The 18238-nt window shown below is 42.4% G+C and overlaps 1 protein-coding gene across 1 annotated transcript in view; it reads left to right on the forward strand.

The window, feature by feature from the left end:
- ppp6r2a (protein phosphatase 6, regulatory subunit 2a) overlaps positions 1–18238 on the forward strand; it is a 66736-nt gene that overhangs the window by 42559 nt on the left and 5939 nt on the right. Inside the window, exons 15-23 of the mRNA XM_080754444.1 lie at positions 3404–3484; positions 4071–4168; positions 4622–4679; positions 4895–5022; positions 7392–7531; positions 8354–8498; positions 10836–10909; positions 13226–13400; positions 17876–17974. Coding sequence (XP_080610570.1) covers positions 3404–3484; positions 4071–4168; positions 4622–4679; positions 4895–5022; positions 7392–7531; positions 8354–8498; positions 10836–10909; positions 13226–13400; positions 17876–17974 — 998 coding nt within the window. The remainder of the gene's footprint in view (positions 1–3403; positions 3485–4070; positions 4169–4621; positions 4680–4894; positions 5023–7391; positions 7532–8353; positions 8499–10835; positions 10910–13225; positions 13401–17875; positions 17975–18238) is intronic.

Consider the following 18238-nt stretch of genomic DNA (forward strand, 5'->3'; position numbering starts at 1 on the left):
TTGGATTCCGTAGGCAGCGTGCTGCAGCAGGTGAAGGTAAAGCTCTTACTGTAGCAGACCCCACCGAAATATGGTCAAGACTTGAACTGATGATCATGAATTTATTAAACTCCAAGGATCAACGTAAGAGCTGACAGAAAAATACAAAAAACACAAAGAAAAAGTTTCCCATCTTTTCTGTGTAAAACAACAAAGGCTTACAGAAACTTCAAAGCACTTTCAGAACAATAAATACAGTGTACTGTATGTCTTTTTACCTTGACTTTAACCATTTAAAATATGACTGTGATTGCTTTACTTTGCAATGAAATAAAGCACCTGACCTCAACATGAACTTGTTTTCTTCCTATTAGCAACAATTCTTTTAACTCCCAAAAGTGAAATTCACAAGCTTTTAACTCAAAATAATGAATTGCGATTTTTAACCTTTTTAAGTGCATACAAGTACATGAAATAATGACAGGGGGTGCTAAAACTGTAATTAATCATCTCAAAAGACAATCAATAATTCGCGGTCTTTTTGCATCAAAGAACATGTCCGTTCCCACTGTTGTTCTGTTATGCAATGTTTCCTGGTTGCGTTGTACAGGAAGCAAAGCCCAAAACACTCTTCAAAATAAAAGCATTTGACTCAAAAACATATCTTTCACAGTAAAGCAACAATAACTGTCTGTTCACCCAGGATATAAAATAGTTTAGCACAAAACATAATTGGGTTCTTTACACATAGTGTATAATAATATACTTTGTTGTAATACGAAGATAGATCTACAAGCTCACCTTTTGTTGCATCGTGATGTGCTGTGAACAATCTGAAAATGTACATCTGTTTTTGAAGCGGTGAAAGCCGCTTCCAAGGAGTGGCTTTGTCTGTCCCGTACATGTTTTTTTGAGGATTCCCATAGATTCCCAAGGAGTGGCCTTGTCTGTCCCGTACATGTCCCGCGCATGCGGAATTGAGGATTGGTCAAGCTTCACATGACAATTTGGCCCTCCAGACAAAATCATTAATTCATTCAGAATTCATAACTAGACCAGGTCAACCTGGTTGTGCCAGACCCCCTGTCTGTCATCATCATTTATGACATCATGCCTTTTGTAGGCATGTCATCATCATGTCATCATCATATATACCCTTTATATAGAAAACCCGGACAGACAGACCGACATTTGCTTATGTAGGCCTACCCATTTCATGGGTCTGGCAAAAATATAGAACTAAAGCACATAGAAAGTATAGATCTAGAACACAGAATGTATATATCTAGAACACAGTTTCATAGCTCTAGAACAGGGGTCCTCAAATACAAATCTTGAAGGTCCACAAATATTCTTTTGAAACAGGTCCGGGTCCGGGGAAAAAATGAAACAATTATTTATATATATATATATATTTATATTTATATTTATATTTATATTCGCTTATTTTTATTATGTCGGTCAATCTTAAATAGTAGGCTAAGATACAAAAAAGTACCAACCAGGGGTTGACACTATGGTCTCAGAGGCACTTGTCCGTCTGGAAAGTACAGGTCATGTTCTACTTGCCCTCAGGTCATGGCCACGTGCCCTCATTATTGTTCATCTTACATAATTAGGGATCCCTTTCTTAATTTCTTTTACATTGGCTAATGTTTTTTTTTCTTCTTTTTGTAGTTTGTTGATGCAGCAATGGTCTTTTTCTGTGTCTTTCTTTATTAAAAGGGTCCTTAAATTATGACTTCACTGTCATCTGGGCTGGGGACTCCTCCAAAATCATTTGGGGGCCTTACTTGATTGAAGAGAAACAACCCATTAAAGCAGGGAGAACAGAATGTTCAAAGTAGAGCAGAGATATTTTGCGCTAGTGCTCTGGTTTCTTTTAACAAACTGGGATAATCTTCGAATAATTTATGCTTGTGTCGCAACGTGAATATCGATATGAAAACAAGGTGTCGCGCGTCAGAGACTGAAGCGGCTCGTGGCTCACTCTTGTACCGCACGAAGGAAAGTTATAGCCCGCACTCACTCTTGTACCGAGCTGCGTGCGGCTCGCTAAATATCCATGCAGAAAGAGAGAGGCAGCCGTCACGGGCCGCGGCACGTCGCGACAAACTCTGGAGATAAGATTAGAATCCTGCAAACGTATTCACGTTGATGATGTTGTGCGTGAATGAAACCCCACTGATTTATGCATTGGAGGCTGAAGCTACTGCTGCTGCTCCGAAAACTTCCGCGGTCTGTGGCAACAGCCTATCAGCGCATCGTTGTCATAGAGATGACAGACCATAATACTCTGTTGCCCGGCATCAGCCAATCAGCGCGTCGTTGTCTCTCTCTCTCTCTCTCTCACACACACACACTCAGCGCTGTAATGAAAGGGAATGAAGACATAGAAGTGGAAACAAAAAACAAAACGTGGAGATATTTTTCCACTTTTTTTCTTTTTTTTTTTTTTTTTTTACTATAATTCGTACTGGGTCCGGTCGGCGGTGCCTCGCGGTCCGGACATGGACCGGGGTCCGCCTATTGAGGACCCCTGCTCTAGAACACATAGAATAAGAATTCACTTCGAACCGAGGTTTGATTTTTCTTTTTTGAATTCTTTGAAACTGCTTAAAAATGTTTCTTGCCTATAATGACATGCTTAAAATAGGGACTCCAGGTTGAAACTGGTTAATGGCACATCTGTCCTTTTTTTTAGTTCCCCTCACTCAACACTCATTGTTAATATATAACTACCGTCAGCTGTAGTAGTGGAAGTGGTACGAGTGTCACAAGTTTGGTTTACTACTTGGTCAGTACTCGTAGGTGCCTTTTATGTATCTATTTTAGCTCAGTTCCTGGATGACAGTAGATTCTAAAGAAAAACAAAATTTGAAAAAGTTGCCCAAATTAGTTAACTCTTTTACTGCTTCGGACGTTCCCTTTTCCCCCCAATTTTCAACCCAGCTCGTTGCCAATACGGCTCGTTCTTTTTACCCTGTCTGATGACTGTAAGCTGATGAGGGGTCGCGCCGCCGTGTACAGTAAAAACATCTCCCGTAACGCTGCTCTCAAAAATCCACCGCCCGTAAACGATAATGGAGTCCCAAATCACTTCCTGGCTGTTTTTCCGTGGATCTCTGAATGTATGGCAAGCGGAGCGGCCCAATTCACATTAATCTTTGCATAAGGCTGCCCTCTGCCGCCAGTTTGGCTAAAGTACACATATGAGCGTCCATTGTAGAAAGAATTAGTTTGAAAATTATCAATAGATAATTTTCTATAACATCGCAAAGGTAAGCTGCTTTTTGCTGGCACCATCCCCAATGAATAAATAATAACATCTGGCAGTAGAACTGTTAATTTCGATCATGTCCTGGCGATATCTTCCATTCACATGGCAATGACTTGATCGTATCAAATGTCTTTTCTGCTGTAGGTGAGCACCCATAACATGCACTCCTCCAGTGAGGACGATGACATGGAGAGTCCCTTCCCCAACGACCTGTCCCTCCAACAGGTAGGACCAGACATAATGACCGCTTAGCAACAGTGTTGTTTTTGACAGCACATTTTGATTTAGTTTTAGTCATAGTCTTTTGAATAAAATGTCATTTAATTTTAGTCATAATTTAGTCAACTGAAACGTTTTAGTTTTAGTCTAATTTTAGTCGACTAAATATCATATTTAGGCGACTACATCTACAGTTGATTTAGTCAACTAAAATGTATTTTGGCGGGCCTTGATGGCATCGCAATGACTGATTTTACACTTGGGTGCGTGCTGAAAATAGCAGATCTACAAGCTCACAACGTGTCACCTGAGAGCAACCAAACATAAAATGACTCTCTTCTCCACTAGTCCCTCCCTAACGTTTTAGTCTAGTTTTTATTTTGTTGACGAAATTGTCAATATATTTAGTCTTAGTTTTAGTCATCACAACTTGGTTTTTATTTAGTTTTTATTTAGTTATCGTCGGTGAAAAAAACGCAGTCGACAAAAAAGTTTCGTCATAGTTTTAGTCGACGAAATCAACACTGCTTAGCAAGAGTCCTCTTTCTCTCTGTAATAAACACAAATCCCATAACGATGTCTCTTTTTCCAGGCCTTCTCAGACTATCAGATCCAACAGATGACTGCCAACTTTGTGGATCAGTTTGGGTTCAACGACGAGGAGTTCAGTGAGCATGACGAGAATATCAAGTGAGTGATGTGTTCACAGAAATCAGCCCTGGTGGAAAACGGGGATGGACAGCAATAGCGATGGGACGATATGAACATTTCATATCACGATTATTGTGACAAAAGAAATCGTGATTTACGATATTATCGCGATAATCGAAAATCCATTATCCTGGGGCGGAAACATTTGCCAAAAAATAGCAGATCAAGTACGTATATTATAAGTACCTTTTACCAATCCTAGAGGGTTTAAGTGGTACCGGATATGCAGCTCGGCAAATGAAAAGTGAATTGATCCCAGTGCATGACAGAGGACGATATCACGATAAATTAAATCTCCGCGATACGATTATCGTAAGTGTTTTTTAATCGCGATACATCGTCCCATCCCTAGAAAGCAACCAGCAGCTCAGCCGATGCTGGCCAACTTGACACTGTGCCTTTTTTTCTTTCTTTTCCTTTTCTTTCCACTAGTGCCACATTTGACAGAATTGCCGAAATAAACTTCAATCTAGATGCTGATGATAATAGTGTAAGTGTTCACTCTATTCTGTGTTATCAGCGTACATAACCAGCTAGCTATGATAAGAAAATACAAGAAAATCTGAATTTGCGTGAACAAAGATATTGTGCTTTTTGGTAACATATCTAACCACGCAAAGAAATACATTTCACAGTTCACACATATCAATTGATTGGGCTTTGAAATTGTGCTTGCTTTGTGTGTGTGTGTGTGTGTGACTCCAGGCCAATGCGGCTGCTTTCGAGGCCTGCTGTAAAGAGAGGATACGCCAGTTTGATGACGCCGATGAGGAAGAAGACATCTGGGAGGAGAAGGAGATAAACTATGCAACACAAGCCAAATCCAGAACACGGTAAACCAAACATCATGTCTTCTCTAGCACAGTGGTTCCCGAACCTTTTAGCCCCGTGACCCAAAAGAGAAATTAGACGTTTTCCCGGCACCCAAACTAGTGAAAATAGCTGATCTACAAGCTCGCAATGCAATGCGAAGCTATGCCTCGTGATCTTGTTCACTACTACTTCATTATTATTCTTTTAATTTATGGCATTTCTTAGATGTGTTTGTTTGTTTTTTAAAATATAAATATTTCTAAAAAATATATATATATATAATTGCGACCATAGGTCACATTTACTATCAAAACCTCCACCGGCTGTCCGTCCGTCTGTCCGTCTGTCACACGTCACACGTCACACTTTTGCCCTGCTCATATTTCCACAACCGTTGCCCCCATCCATGCCAAATTTTGCACACACACTCCTTACCTGCCAAACTACAACCTCCAAGGACCCCCGGAGCTCCAGGGACCCCCAGGTGTAAGACCAAATGTGCAAAAATGACCAAATGACCACCCCAACGGGGCTGCTCACGGGGAATTCCTGGGGACCACCCACTCCTGGCGCTCCAGAACGGATGCAAAAGTGGTGGCGCCCCCAGTGGAGGACCCCCTCCACTGCAGCTCACATAAAATGCCGTAACTCCGGCTAGGAGCGTCCGGGAGAGCCGGGGCCGGTACCTATTCGTCCGCCAAGGCAACGCGGAGACCCCACCCCTCATTTCTCACATGGCCCTCTTCTAGCGCCACCTTCAGGCCGATTTTTTACTCATTGAGTGCCTATCCCGAACTAGTTCGGCTTTATTAGCGTATCGCAGAGTGCCGATCCCGAACTAGTTCGGCTTTAAAAAAAGAAAAAAAATTGAAAAAAAAATTTTTTTTTTGAATTTTTTTTTTTGGACCCCATCAAATCTGGTGAACATGATTTCAATCGCGATTTTGCATGTTCCACCCCCATACAACCCCATCTAACATACAGGGCAGCCATTTTTGTTTACATAACATGTAAAACATAATGGCTATTATCTCAAGAATGCCTGAACGGATTTCCAATCGGATTTTTTTGTTTGAAAGCTGTGAACAAACTGCACAAATCCACTCCAATGCAATCCAGGATTGCATTGGATTTTTTAGAGCTCATTCTTCTCTGTTTTTTTCCCATGCATGAGGTGTGCAAGGTTTAATCGAGGCTAAATTGCAGAAAATAGATCTTCTAAAATGCTTGGTAGCCAATAGCTAACTTCAAGCTAACTTCATCCTCTTCCTGTACATGCACAAAGGAAAGTGTTCAGGCATGTCATGGCTGCAGGGCTTGTGCATATACCAGCACTGTCTAAGTAGAATTCTCTGGTCATTGGGGCCCTCTAGTGGTGAAAAAGGGGGCACTCAAAGAGTTAAAACACATTTTTGGACACTGCTCCTACAGTTTTTGCCCTAAAATCATGCAATCGCTACACAGTATGTCTACACTCATCCCATCAACATGAATCTGTCCCATATAGCGCCACCTTCAGGCCGATTTTTAAAAACACATTTTTGGACACTGCTCCTACAGATTTTGCCCTAAAATCACGAAAATCACTACACCATATGTCTACACTCATGTCATCAACATGGATCAGGAAGATTTTGGAAAAACAAATTTTTGCCCTATTTGTGGAGATAAGCGACCTACGGTCGCTTATCTCCCGATTAGGGAGTCTTACATATATATTTTCTTTTTTTGTGGAGCGGAAAATCTTTTGAAACATTTCTTTTAGGAAAAGATAATGGGATTTTTACTCGAGTCGCGACCCAAAACAATTGGGCCGTGACCCACAAATAGGTCCTGTCCCACGATGCTCTAGCACAGGGTTCCCCAATAGGCGGCCCGCGGGGGGCTACTGTCTGGCCCCCACCAACCCCAGTAATAATGGTGGTATAAGAGCAGCAACAACACTAGTATATCGTCGTCGTCGGGTGGAAATCTCGTATCTCCAAATTTGTACGTTCTTTTGCAAATCATACAAGGCCGTTGCACAAAAGTAGTGAAAACAGCAGATCTACAAGCACACAACGCCTCGCGGTGCGAGGCGTTGTGTGCTTGTAGATCGGCTGTTTTCACTAGTTTAAATAATTTTTAAAATGATAAATGCAAAACGAATGGTTTTTGGGACATACAAGATTTTCACCCGACAACGACGATATCTGAACAGTCGCTGGAGTAGCGGGAACGCCACCGTCGCCCCCTGCAATGTTGTGGCCCTACGGCTTGGTACCCTAGACATAATTCGGCTCTTGGGGAAAACTAATTGGGGAACCCTGCTCTAGCAGATATTTACCCACATGTTAGATTGACTGCCACACAATGATCCCCTTCTCTCTCACTCACCCTCCCCTACCAGGTTTGGGGTGTCCCAGACCTCAGAGGGCAGCTCCAGGAGCAGCCTGGAGAACGGGGGCCGGGAGCGGGACAGAGGCTCGGGCTCCGATGACGACGAGGACCCTGCTCTGAGACCCTCAGACGCAGGTACCCGGAACGACTGTAAGGACTCAACGTACAGCCCATCACCGTTTAACCCATTTAGACCCGAGGATCCCATTCTATAAATGTCTCCTAAATCCTAAAACAGTTTTCTGTAAAAACGTATGTTTCTATATCAGTGGTGCTCAAACTCTTTTAAAGACAAGGACCCCTAGAATTGTATGTATTTGACCACGGACACCCATCTAAAATAATGTGTTCAAGGGACCACGAGAAAGAAAGATTTCAGTTACAAATGTTTGCTTTAAAAAAAAAGATGTATTCAAATATTTTCACAATCTTTCATGATTTTTCAAAGATAGCAGATCTGCAAACTCATAGCGTAGGCACTCGGTGCTGCGCTATGAGCTTAATAATAATAATAATAATAATGGATTGCATTTTTATAGCGCTTTTCTAAGCAAGTTGCGAACTCAAAGCGCTTTACAATGGTCCATTCGTTCATACATTGAGAAGTGAAGCGACGAACAGTCAACGCCAACATCCTCACTTCCCACATTCACACACCAATGATGGCAGCTGGCGAGCTGACACCATTGGAGGCAACGTGGGGTTCAGTGTCTTGCCCAAGGACACTTCGACATGTAGACAGGAGTAGCTGGGATTTGAACCGCCGACTCACGGATCATTGGCCAACCTACTAACTCTACCTCCTAAGCCACAGCCGCCCCACAGCTTGTATATATATATTATATATATATTCTTTTTCAACAGCCAAAAGTCTAAATGGGTTAAACTTGAAATCACTGTATAAAATAGCCACGTCTTTTGTTTTTCTGTCTTATTTTCTTGAATTCTGTGTGTGTTCTTGTTTGCTCCCAGGTCCAGGGTGGACGGCGAGTTTTGGGGGCTCGGCAGGGACCACGTCATCCCAAACCCAGGGAGGCTGGGACTCCACAACGAGTGCTGGAGGAGATTCACACGGGACAGGGTGGGCCAACTTCACAGAGTTCCAGCCTTTCTGCGGGTGAGAAATGGGAGCTGAATATCCATATGACACACATTAGCACTTGGCATAACATTCTAAACCAGTGGGTCTCAACCTGTGGGTCGGGACCCAGATGATTAACTTAATGTGCAACATTGTTTTCTCACTCAACAGTAAACGACCCAACAAGGTTTAAGTGTATAAAGGGTATATGCACATTTCTAAAGTGACAATCTAAGGACTTTTTAATACCTCTAAAATGGCAAATTAAACATTGGACAAATTGTCAAATATTAGCGGCAGAAATTGTGAAAATAGACGATCTACATGCTTACAACGCCTCGCGTTGCGAGTAGCTGTGAGCATGTTGATCTGCTATTTTCACAATAGAACCGTGTTATACAAAATGTAATGCCTCAACTCTTAGCGCTTTTCAGGGTGGGGGGGGGGGTCCCCAGTTAAAATATGATTATTTTGGGGGTCGGAGGCCTGAAAGAACCACTGTTCTAACCCATTCAGAACGGGTACAGATTATTGTGTATCATTATTTTATGATTTAACTATTGACAAATAGCAGATATACAAGCTCACAGCGCGGCACCGAGTGCTGCGCTGCGAGCTTGTAGATCTGCTATTTTTGAAAAATCATGACAATTAGAATTTTGACCCGATTCTATAAGTGTCTTTTGAATCCGTCTAAGATTTTTTGAAAAACCTATAGAGCATTGCAGTGCGGTGTCGGAAGTAAACAACCCATTCATTTTCACCATAGCGTTTTTCATTATCAGCCACAAAGTCGTAGCAATTCAATGTACACTTACCACTAGGCTGGTGGTTGTAAAATGGTTCTATATGCTCCTGTAGAACCCCCGAGTATGTATGCAATCACTCTAGTTTTAGTAAAAACACGTTTTAATCAAGATCACACGGAGAAGAACTGCATTTCCCATACTGCTAAACATGTACATCCGGTGAAATCGACGTCTGTGATTGGTCTAGCTTCTTCTTTCATGTATCTTGCGGTTACCGCGGAAGTAGCTACTGCCCCCTGTCTTCCCGGCGGATTATTGCACGTCAGCAGAACAACGTGAGCGATCGTCTTTCTTTTACAAATATGATGCACTATGTTAACTCTCCTACTGCCAGATTATTTATTTATTTATTGGGTCTGGTGCCATCAAAAAGCGGCTTACCTTTGCGACGTTATAGTAGATAGACAGACATTTTTTTTTTTTTTTTTTTTTTATTGTGCAATAGTGCACTTTGGTCTGCCAGGCAGCAGAGGGCGGCGTCATGCGAGAATGAATGTGAATTTGCCTGTTATGTGTTGAAGAAGAAGAAGACCAGTCACTGGCCACAGAGCCTTACAGCCAGAGGGAATCAACAAGGAAGTGAATTGTTCTCCGTTGATCTAACGCATAATGGATTTTTTACACCATCACCGCGGAAAATGTGTTTACAGTACACGGGCGCGCGACCCCTCATCAGCTTACAGTCATCAGACGAACGAACCGAACGAGCGCCGTATTGGCATCGAGGTTCTGTAAAAAATGGGGCGAACGTTAACGTTCAAAGCGTGGGGAGAGTTAAGGATGACGATAAGAGCGTCCACAGAGATGACAATCACTACATTTCAGGCCATATGCTGGCCTGGATAACTAAACTGAGCGTGATTTAAGGGCTTTATTTCAGGAAACAACAACAACATTCGCAATGCATTCTGGGAGTGTAGTTTCCGCAATTTTAAAAATAATGATGTACACAGTCTTGTACCCTGCCCTTTTTTTCAGCTTTCTAATTTATCTTTGCATTCAAAAAAAATTGAATATTGACATGATCCCTCTCCAGCCGAGGTGGCTTTGTCCAAGGCTTAAAAACGTTTAAATACCTACTTTATGAAATGTCTATGGAAGAAATGAATGCGGAAAACGCTTCCGACACCAGAGTGAGGACGGGGTGGGGCTTCAACTGCGATGCTCTATGTTTCTATGTCAGCAATCTGGCCAGCCATCGTCTAACTGGAGCTCAGTTAGTCTGTTCTTGAGAGACTACTATGTCAGTGGTTCTCAAACCTTTTCATGTGAAGGACCCCCAAAATGATATTTATTTGGCTACGGACCCCCATCTCAAAATATTTAGTTCCAGGGACCACCCCAGAAGCAAAATTTGAGTTACAAATGTTCGCTTTGAAAATATACATTCAAAGATTTGCACAAATGTTTGCGATTTTTTTTTCCAAAAATAGCAGATATACAAGCTCGCAGCGCGGCACTCGGTGCCGCGCTGTGAGCTTGTATATCTGCTATTTTTCACTGGTTAAAGCGTTCAACGTGGTGCAATATTTCCAACACACGGCCTTTCCGCCCTACACTACAGCACGGAGAGTGGTCCCCGCTCCAGCTCCCCTGTGGACTCGGAGAAGCAGGCCAAACACAACCATCAGAAGAGTGGTGAGTGCCGTGGACATCTTCACATCTCTGTACAAGTGAAAGTATCAATACTGCAACATAGAACTACTCTCTTTTGCAAGTAAAAGTCTGGAATTCAACATGTTCTTGAGTACAAAAGTAGTAGTGTCAAAATGAACCTAAAGTACCAAAAGTAAAAGTACTCATCCTTCAGAATGTCCCATTTCAAGTTTCAAATATATATTTGAAAGGTCTGGTGACCGAAACGTTGCTACTTTAATAAATTCTCTGAAACGGACAAGCGGCAGTGTGCGGGTCAGTCTGTCTTTAAGTCAGATCTCCTCCTAAAGTTTCAAATATATATAAAAATCTTTTGAAAATAGCAGATCTATAAGCTCGCGATGCGTTGTGAGCTAATATGTTTTTTAAATATCAGTTTAATCAAATAATTGACATAATAATCTTTTCTTATGTTGGGCAAGTCATTACAGGCGAAGTTTCAAAACATTAAAAAAAAAATATAATATTGCATTAAGCAAAATTAAGTTGAAAAGAGCCGGCCTACAACCTCACAACACGTCACATTGTGACAAGTTGCTAGCTTGTAGATCTGCTATTTTCACTGTTTTTGTTTGACACCACTGTGTGACAAAGTATAAAATAAGAAAAACCACGCTTCTCTTTTATTCGATGAATTGAAAACGTACTGGATAGAATCTTTGCTGCGGAAGTAATCAACAGTTGCAGCTCTCCTCCAGAATGTGCCTTTAACCATTTAAACCCCAGCATTCTGGATAGCCAAAAATAGCCGATCTACAAGCTAACGGTGCGCCGTGTTGCGACGAGCTTGTAGATCCGCTATTTTTGTCAAAGAGATTTGGTGTTTATGCAGACTACGGAGCCAACTCGGGTCCAGTTTACCCAAAAGCAAGATTAGACGTTTGCCCGGGACCAAAACTAGTGAAAACCGCAGATCTACAAGCTCACAACGCGTTTACTTCTTAAACATTTGTTTTCTAATTTATAGAATTTCTTTTTTCTTTTAATTATTAATTAAATTACTTAGAAAAATCATTCTTTTTTTGTATTTTTTTTTTTTATGAACTTTGAAAATGTTTTGACAAAACGTCGGAAACAAAAGATTAAGGGACCCATAAAAAAAATGGGTCCGTGACCCACAAATGGGTCCCAGCCCAGTGTTTGGGAACAAGTGCTCTAGAGCAGGAGTTTTCAAAGTGGGTGACGGGGCACCCTGGGGTGCCGCGACGGCAGTCCAGGGGTGCCGCGAGATCATTTGATGATATTTGGATGATATTTGGAATTTATTTGGACACTTTTCGTATCATTTTAAACTTGAAGTACAAAGTTATTTTCAGTCAGTTCTAACCAAAATGGCTATTTTCTCAACGTTTTCCTCGCAACATGATCACTAAAATATCGTCACTGTCGGGCAGAATTGAAACCTCGTATCTCCAAGTTTCAAATGTGTACGTCTTTTGGTAAAGCAAAGCCCTGCTTCGTCATACAAGACTGTCGCACAAAACTAGTGAAAACAGCCGATCTACAAGCACACTGCTTGTAGATCTGCTGTTTTCACTAGTTTAGTACTTTTTATAGACGATAAATACAAAACGAACGGTTTTGGACATACAAGGTTTCCACCCGACAACGACGACATGCTATAAATATAAGGTGCTGGGAGTGAAAATTATAATGTAGGGGTGCCTCGGATTAAAAAAAAATATTTATGGGGTGCCCTGAGACAAAAAAGTTTGGGAACCCCTGCTCTAGAGCATTTTAACACAACGGCCGCCACCGCCAAGGTTTATAACATTTCTAGCTGTTGCTGCTGCCGCCGTTCACTTACGCTTTATTTTGAAGAGCCTGGAAGCTTTGTGCGTGTGCACGTGGGTGTCCGCTGACGATTGAGGAAGATAATCCCTTTGTTTACAAACGCTCGCGAAACTAAAATCCAAACGGGAGTCGACCATCGCGGTAAAGTGTCGCCGTGAAAACAATCAGATCTCTGCTTCCCTGGCGTTCTTTTTACCTCATTCCGAGATAAAGCCCTTCTTATGTTTCAGGCTAGAATGGAAAGGAATGTAAGCTGGCTCCGTTATTTCCTCTCTCCCTGTCTCTCTCCCTGCTACGGGGTGACTTAATGGACTCGGGTCATTCAGAGGGCAGGCTGCAGGCACGTACAGTTAACCCTATGTTGCCTCGTCTCACGACGAGATAACTCCTTTTGGCTTGGTGACACCTAGTGGCCTTAACTCGTCACTGAACGAGTTTGGCTCCCCAAGTGTTAAAGAGTCAAACCACCCAACGGTTGTTGTTGTTGTTGTTTGTTCCCGGCAGGTGACTCCTCCAGTGGGTGGCCTGTGGCAGAGAGCAGGAAGGCTCCCCTGGTGGCCTCAGACAGCAGCTCCTCTGGAGGGTCCGACAGCGAAGAGGAGGACAAGGCCGCCGTCGCAGCCAAGGCCTCCCAGTCTGCCAGCAGCGCCGATGCCAAGAAAAAGGCCCACCTCAAAAGGTTGGGGCGGGGGGGGGGTCAGCAACCCGTGGCTCTAGAGCCGCATCCGGCGTCTTTAGCGCCGCCCTAGTGGCTCCCTGGAGCTTTTTCAAAAATGTATGAAAATGGAAAAAGATGGGGGGTGTGCTGCCCTCGCAACACGTGCCTATGTGTAGCTAGACAGCTAGTTAACAGTTCCTGGGATCCTCCAATAAACACACAAGGCTTGACTTTTCTTGCAAATTTAGTGAAGTCTCTGTAGGATTTTGTAAAACTGAAACAATAAGAAAAATAGAAATACATACAATGAATTAGTATCAAGGTACAAAATACACTGTAGTGTGAGTGAGAAATAGTATACATCTTATTTGCATTTGAACCAGTTACACAATGTTCCAAACACAGAATATAGCCACTACAGCAGTACAAGCTAACATGAAATGCAGAGCACATGTGTATACACACTTATCAAACCAAACAATTAAACCAGCTTGTACAGAAAAGATTCAAACATCAAGTTGTGCATGAAATACAGTCAATACACCGATTAACTACAACTAAAATGTACTTACAGACAAATAATGTCCAAGGCAAAAACGTTTTAAGAAGATTCTCAGCAGACCATGTGTACAGCTCACTTGTTTACTGGAGAAATGCTGGCTCTACTGACTTAGGTTTCACTTTCGCTTTGCTTTTATACCTTTTTAACTCACCACAAGATGGCAGTACAAACCATATGAACTGATAAAATGAACTTCACTTTTTACCTTGACTTGACATATTAACTTATTAAATGACAGAAATATTTATACTGTTTTAAACTTAGATTGTTAACCAATCTGCCGTTGCAAAGGCAGCACACTCCCCGCTTTGGTACAATAACATTGTATCAATACAAATATATCAACCTTAACGGAAAGTCCTTGGACGCAAGTAGCAAAACATAAGAGTTCTTTCATTAAGTCTCCTCTGACAGGAGGACTACGATCTCTGAGGCTGACCTCAGAAACACCTTGACAACTCTGTCCTTTAGAGCTTTGGAGAACTTGTAAGTTGGCATGGATTCAATCAGCTCAGTGTGAACTCTGGTAGACATGCAGGTAAAGTGTACAGCCCAGCAATTGCTGTGTGCACTACCTCCTCTCATATGACGTGTCACACTGACACCAAGACCAACACTGGCAAAAGGAGGTGGCTTTGGGGTTGGTCTGTCGATAGGCAAGTCTTTGGCTTGTGAAAACTCACTTACACTAACTGTCTCTAGGAAACATTTCCATCCTTTGCTTCCCACGTAGTCTGAGGTCCCTCTGAAGGATGTAGCAGTAGCACCATGGATGAGGTGTCCTGTGTGACAGACTATTCTCTGGCTTGAGAATCGCTTGAACTGTTCAGGGCTTGACTGAGACTTGAAGGCTTTGGTACCCAGAGTTGTGACTTCAGGTCGAATCTCAGCATCAGCTTCAGGCTCAGCAAGGTTGAAGAGGTTGGATTCAGATGTGTCCTTCGTGTTTAACTGTGACAAGAGGGCAAGGATTGAAAACCAACCACTAAGCTGTAGATTGGCTGCAGGTGTAGACTTGTTGGCATGATCTGTGCGGTTCAGGTCAGCTGCAACATGGTCAGAGTGTGAGGATCTTCCAATCCGAGTTACCAGGTTGCTGTCCTTGTCTTGGTCGGTGTTTGTATGCATGATGACCAGGGACGACCTGTCATCTATGGATAGTACTGGTTTGTTGTCGTCATCCTTGGACTGTTCAACCACTGAGCATCCAAGGTTGTCTATCATCTCTGTGCGAACTGCATCTTCCCTACAGGCTGTAGAGGTGAGACCAGGATGCTGTATGTAGCCTTCCTTCACATGGATATTTTCTGGGCATGGGATTAAACAGGATGTGCGGCCATTTTGTGGCATGTTTGCTTTGTAGACACTGACCTCTGATGGTTTGTGAACTGTCCCCAAGCACACTTCACCCATGATGACCCTTCCTTGGTCTAGCTGTTGCGTGTAAGAAGCATTGTGGGGCCCGTTTAGCTTGTGCACGGTGTGCACCCCTAAGATGTCTCTTCTTAAGAGTGGGAGGATTGGAGCGTCAGAGTCCACAAGTTGAATCTCCTCTGCAACTGGCTGTAGGTGGGAGTGATTGTGTGCATTTCCTAGTGAGTGTATTTCCATCCTTTCATCAGGAACCATGTCGCACTCAATTAGGTTTGGTAGAGGAAGTTGTAAAACCGGTGTCATAGGTGTTTGACTTGGCAACTGCTGCTCTCTAGTACATTGCGCTGGAGTGAAAGGTTGTTGTAGAGCTGGAGTTTCCTGGTCTTCCTCCCCGCTTTCACTCTTCTCAGCCTCCTCGTAGGCTGTGACTTCGGTGGAGGCAGCAGCAGCAGTCCTCTGAGAGTGGAGAATATGGAGGCTGGTGTTAAATTCAGCCTTTTGTTTGTCAAGTTCAACCTTTTGCTTCATCACTGAGGCTTTGTCGGAGGCTGTAGCAGCAACCCTCTGGGCCTGGAGAATGTGGAGGCTGGTATCAAGTTCAGCCTTGTGTACAGCCTTCTGTCTGTTAAGTTCAGCCTTTCGAATGTAAAGTTCAGCCTCTAGTAAAGCCTTCTGTTCGTCAAGTTCAGCCTTTTGCCTCATCGCTGCAGCTTGTTTTTCAGCAACTGCCACTTCAGCCTGAGCAGCCTTTGCCTTGGCCAGTGCTTTTAAGTATAGAGACGATATTGAGGATCGTGATGACTTACTGGATGCCACAGATTTAGATTTGACTGACTTGACTGCAGACTTGTGAGTAGACTTGTGAGAAGACATGACGGAATCTGCTTTGGATGCCTCATGCTCCTCCTGCTGTTCATCTTCAGCAACCATTGTGTATTTCTTTGCTGTGTGTGTACTCATGATTGCAGCTGATTATTATCCTGTGTGCTTGAGCCCGCTGTGCTTCTTGTCTTTTTACTGTGCTGCCCTCGCAACACGTGCCTATGTGTAGCTAGACAGCTAGTTAACAGTTCCTGGGATCCTCCAATAAACACACAAGGCTTGACTTTTCTTGCAAATTTAGTGAAGTCTCTGTAGGATTTTGTAAAACTGAAACAATAAGAAAAATAGAAATACATACAATGAATTAGTATCAAGGTACAAAATACACTGTAGTGTGAGTGAGAAATAGTATACATCTTATTTGCATTTGAACCAGTTACACAATGTTCCAAACACAGAATATAGCCACTACAGCAGTACAAGCTAACATGAAATGCAGAGCACATGTGTATACACACTTATCAAACCAAACAATTAAACCAGCTTGTACAGAAAAGATTCAAACATCAAGTTGTGCATGAAATACAGTCAATACACCGATTAACTACAACTAAAATGTACTTACAGACAAATAATGTCCAAGGCAAAAACGTTTTAAGAAGATTCTCAGCAGACCATGTGTACAGCTCACTTGTTTACTGGAGAAATGCTGGCTCTACTGACTTAGGTTTCACTTTCGCTTTGCTTTTATACCTTTTTAACTCACCACAAGATGGCAGTACAAACCATATGAACTGATAAAATGAACTTCACTTTTTACCTTGACTTGACATATTAACTTATTAAATGACAGAAATATTTATACTGTTTTAAACTTAGATTGTTAACCAATCTGCCGTTGCAAAGGCAGCACAGGGGGGGAACATTTTTATTTTTTGTTTTAACCATTTTTTTTATCGAGAAATCTTGTATCTCCAAGTTTCACATTTGTATGTTTTTTTTTCGCAAAGTAAAGCGCTGCTTCATCACAGACTGACGCACAAAAGTAGTGAAAACAGCCGATCTACAAGCACACAACGCCTAGCGATGCGAGGCATTGTGTGCTTGTAGATCGGCTGTTTTCACTAGTTTAGTTCATTTTTTAAATGATAAATACAAAACGAAGTTTTAGACCTACAAGGTTTCCACCCGACAACGACGATATATAAGGCTTTTATAATTTTTTGCGTCTCCAGACAGATTTGTTTGGGTTTTTTTTTTTTTGGTCCAATATGGCTCTTTCAACATTTTGGGTTGCCGACCCCTGGGTTGGGGGAACGGTCAACGTGTTGGCACTCTTTTTACCCCCCTGGCACCAAAATGACAAAATCCATCTCCCTGGACTGGTCCAGTCAACAGGCAACCAGGCATACATGAATAGATGCTGCCTGTGTTTATAAACATCTATATTTGAGACATAATTACCAGACCGGGGATAAATTATAGACTGGACCTAGATTTAAATTGCTAGATTCGTTCAGAGGAAGGGAAACTAAAGGACATCCATGGGTGCTTCTTTTATACTTGACACAAAAACAAATCGGATTGTGAAGCTCAATGGCGTAAAGCGTAACTTATTAAGTAATGGAAGTAATCATACTATATAAAGCCTTATATATTTAGTAATATGTTCTTTGGCTTACTGTTTTCACCTACTTGGGGCTGCTGTGACTGTTATGACTCTCTCTGTTTCCTGCAGCGAGGAGAGCCCGGTGTCTCTGGAGAAACTGTCACTGTCAGATGTCCCTCCAAAGGACTCGGAGCAGCAGCAGACTCTCACCGTGCAGCCTGATAGGAAGTAGGTGCCTGCATTTGTCTAGTTTACAGACATCTGTTGGTCTCAATGTACACTTTAGTCGCATAACTGCACGTCATTGAAAATTAACACGGCAGGCTCTTGTGGCGCAGGCACGAAATAATAAATGACCATTGTAGAATATTTAAGAAATGCGAATAGTGCAGCATGCACAAGTTGGAAAATATCCATATCTAACAACATGGAGAGAGACAAAATCGTTTTTCGTAAGCCAATGTTGGCTCGTCGATAGTCTGCAGTAGGTAA

The sequence above is a fragment of the Nannobrachium achirus genome (assembly GCF_963921795.1).
Source record: "Nannobrachium achirus genome assembly, chromosome: 23".
NCBI classification, from domain to species: domain Eukaryota; kingdom Metazoa; phylum Chordata; class Actinopteri; order Myctophiformes; family Myctophidae; genus Nannobrachium; species Nannobrachium achirus.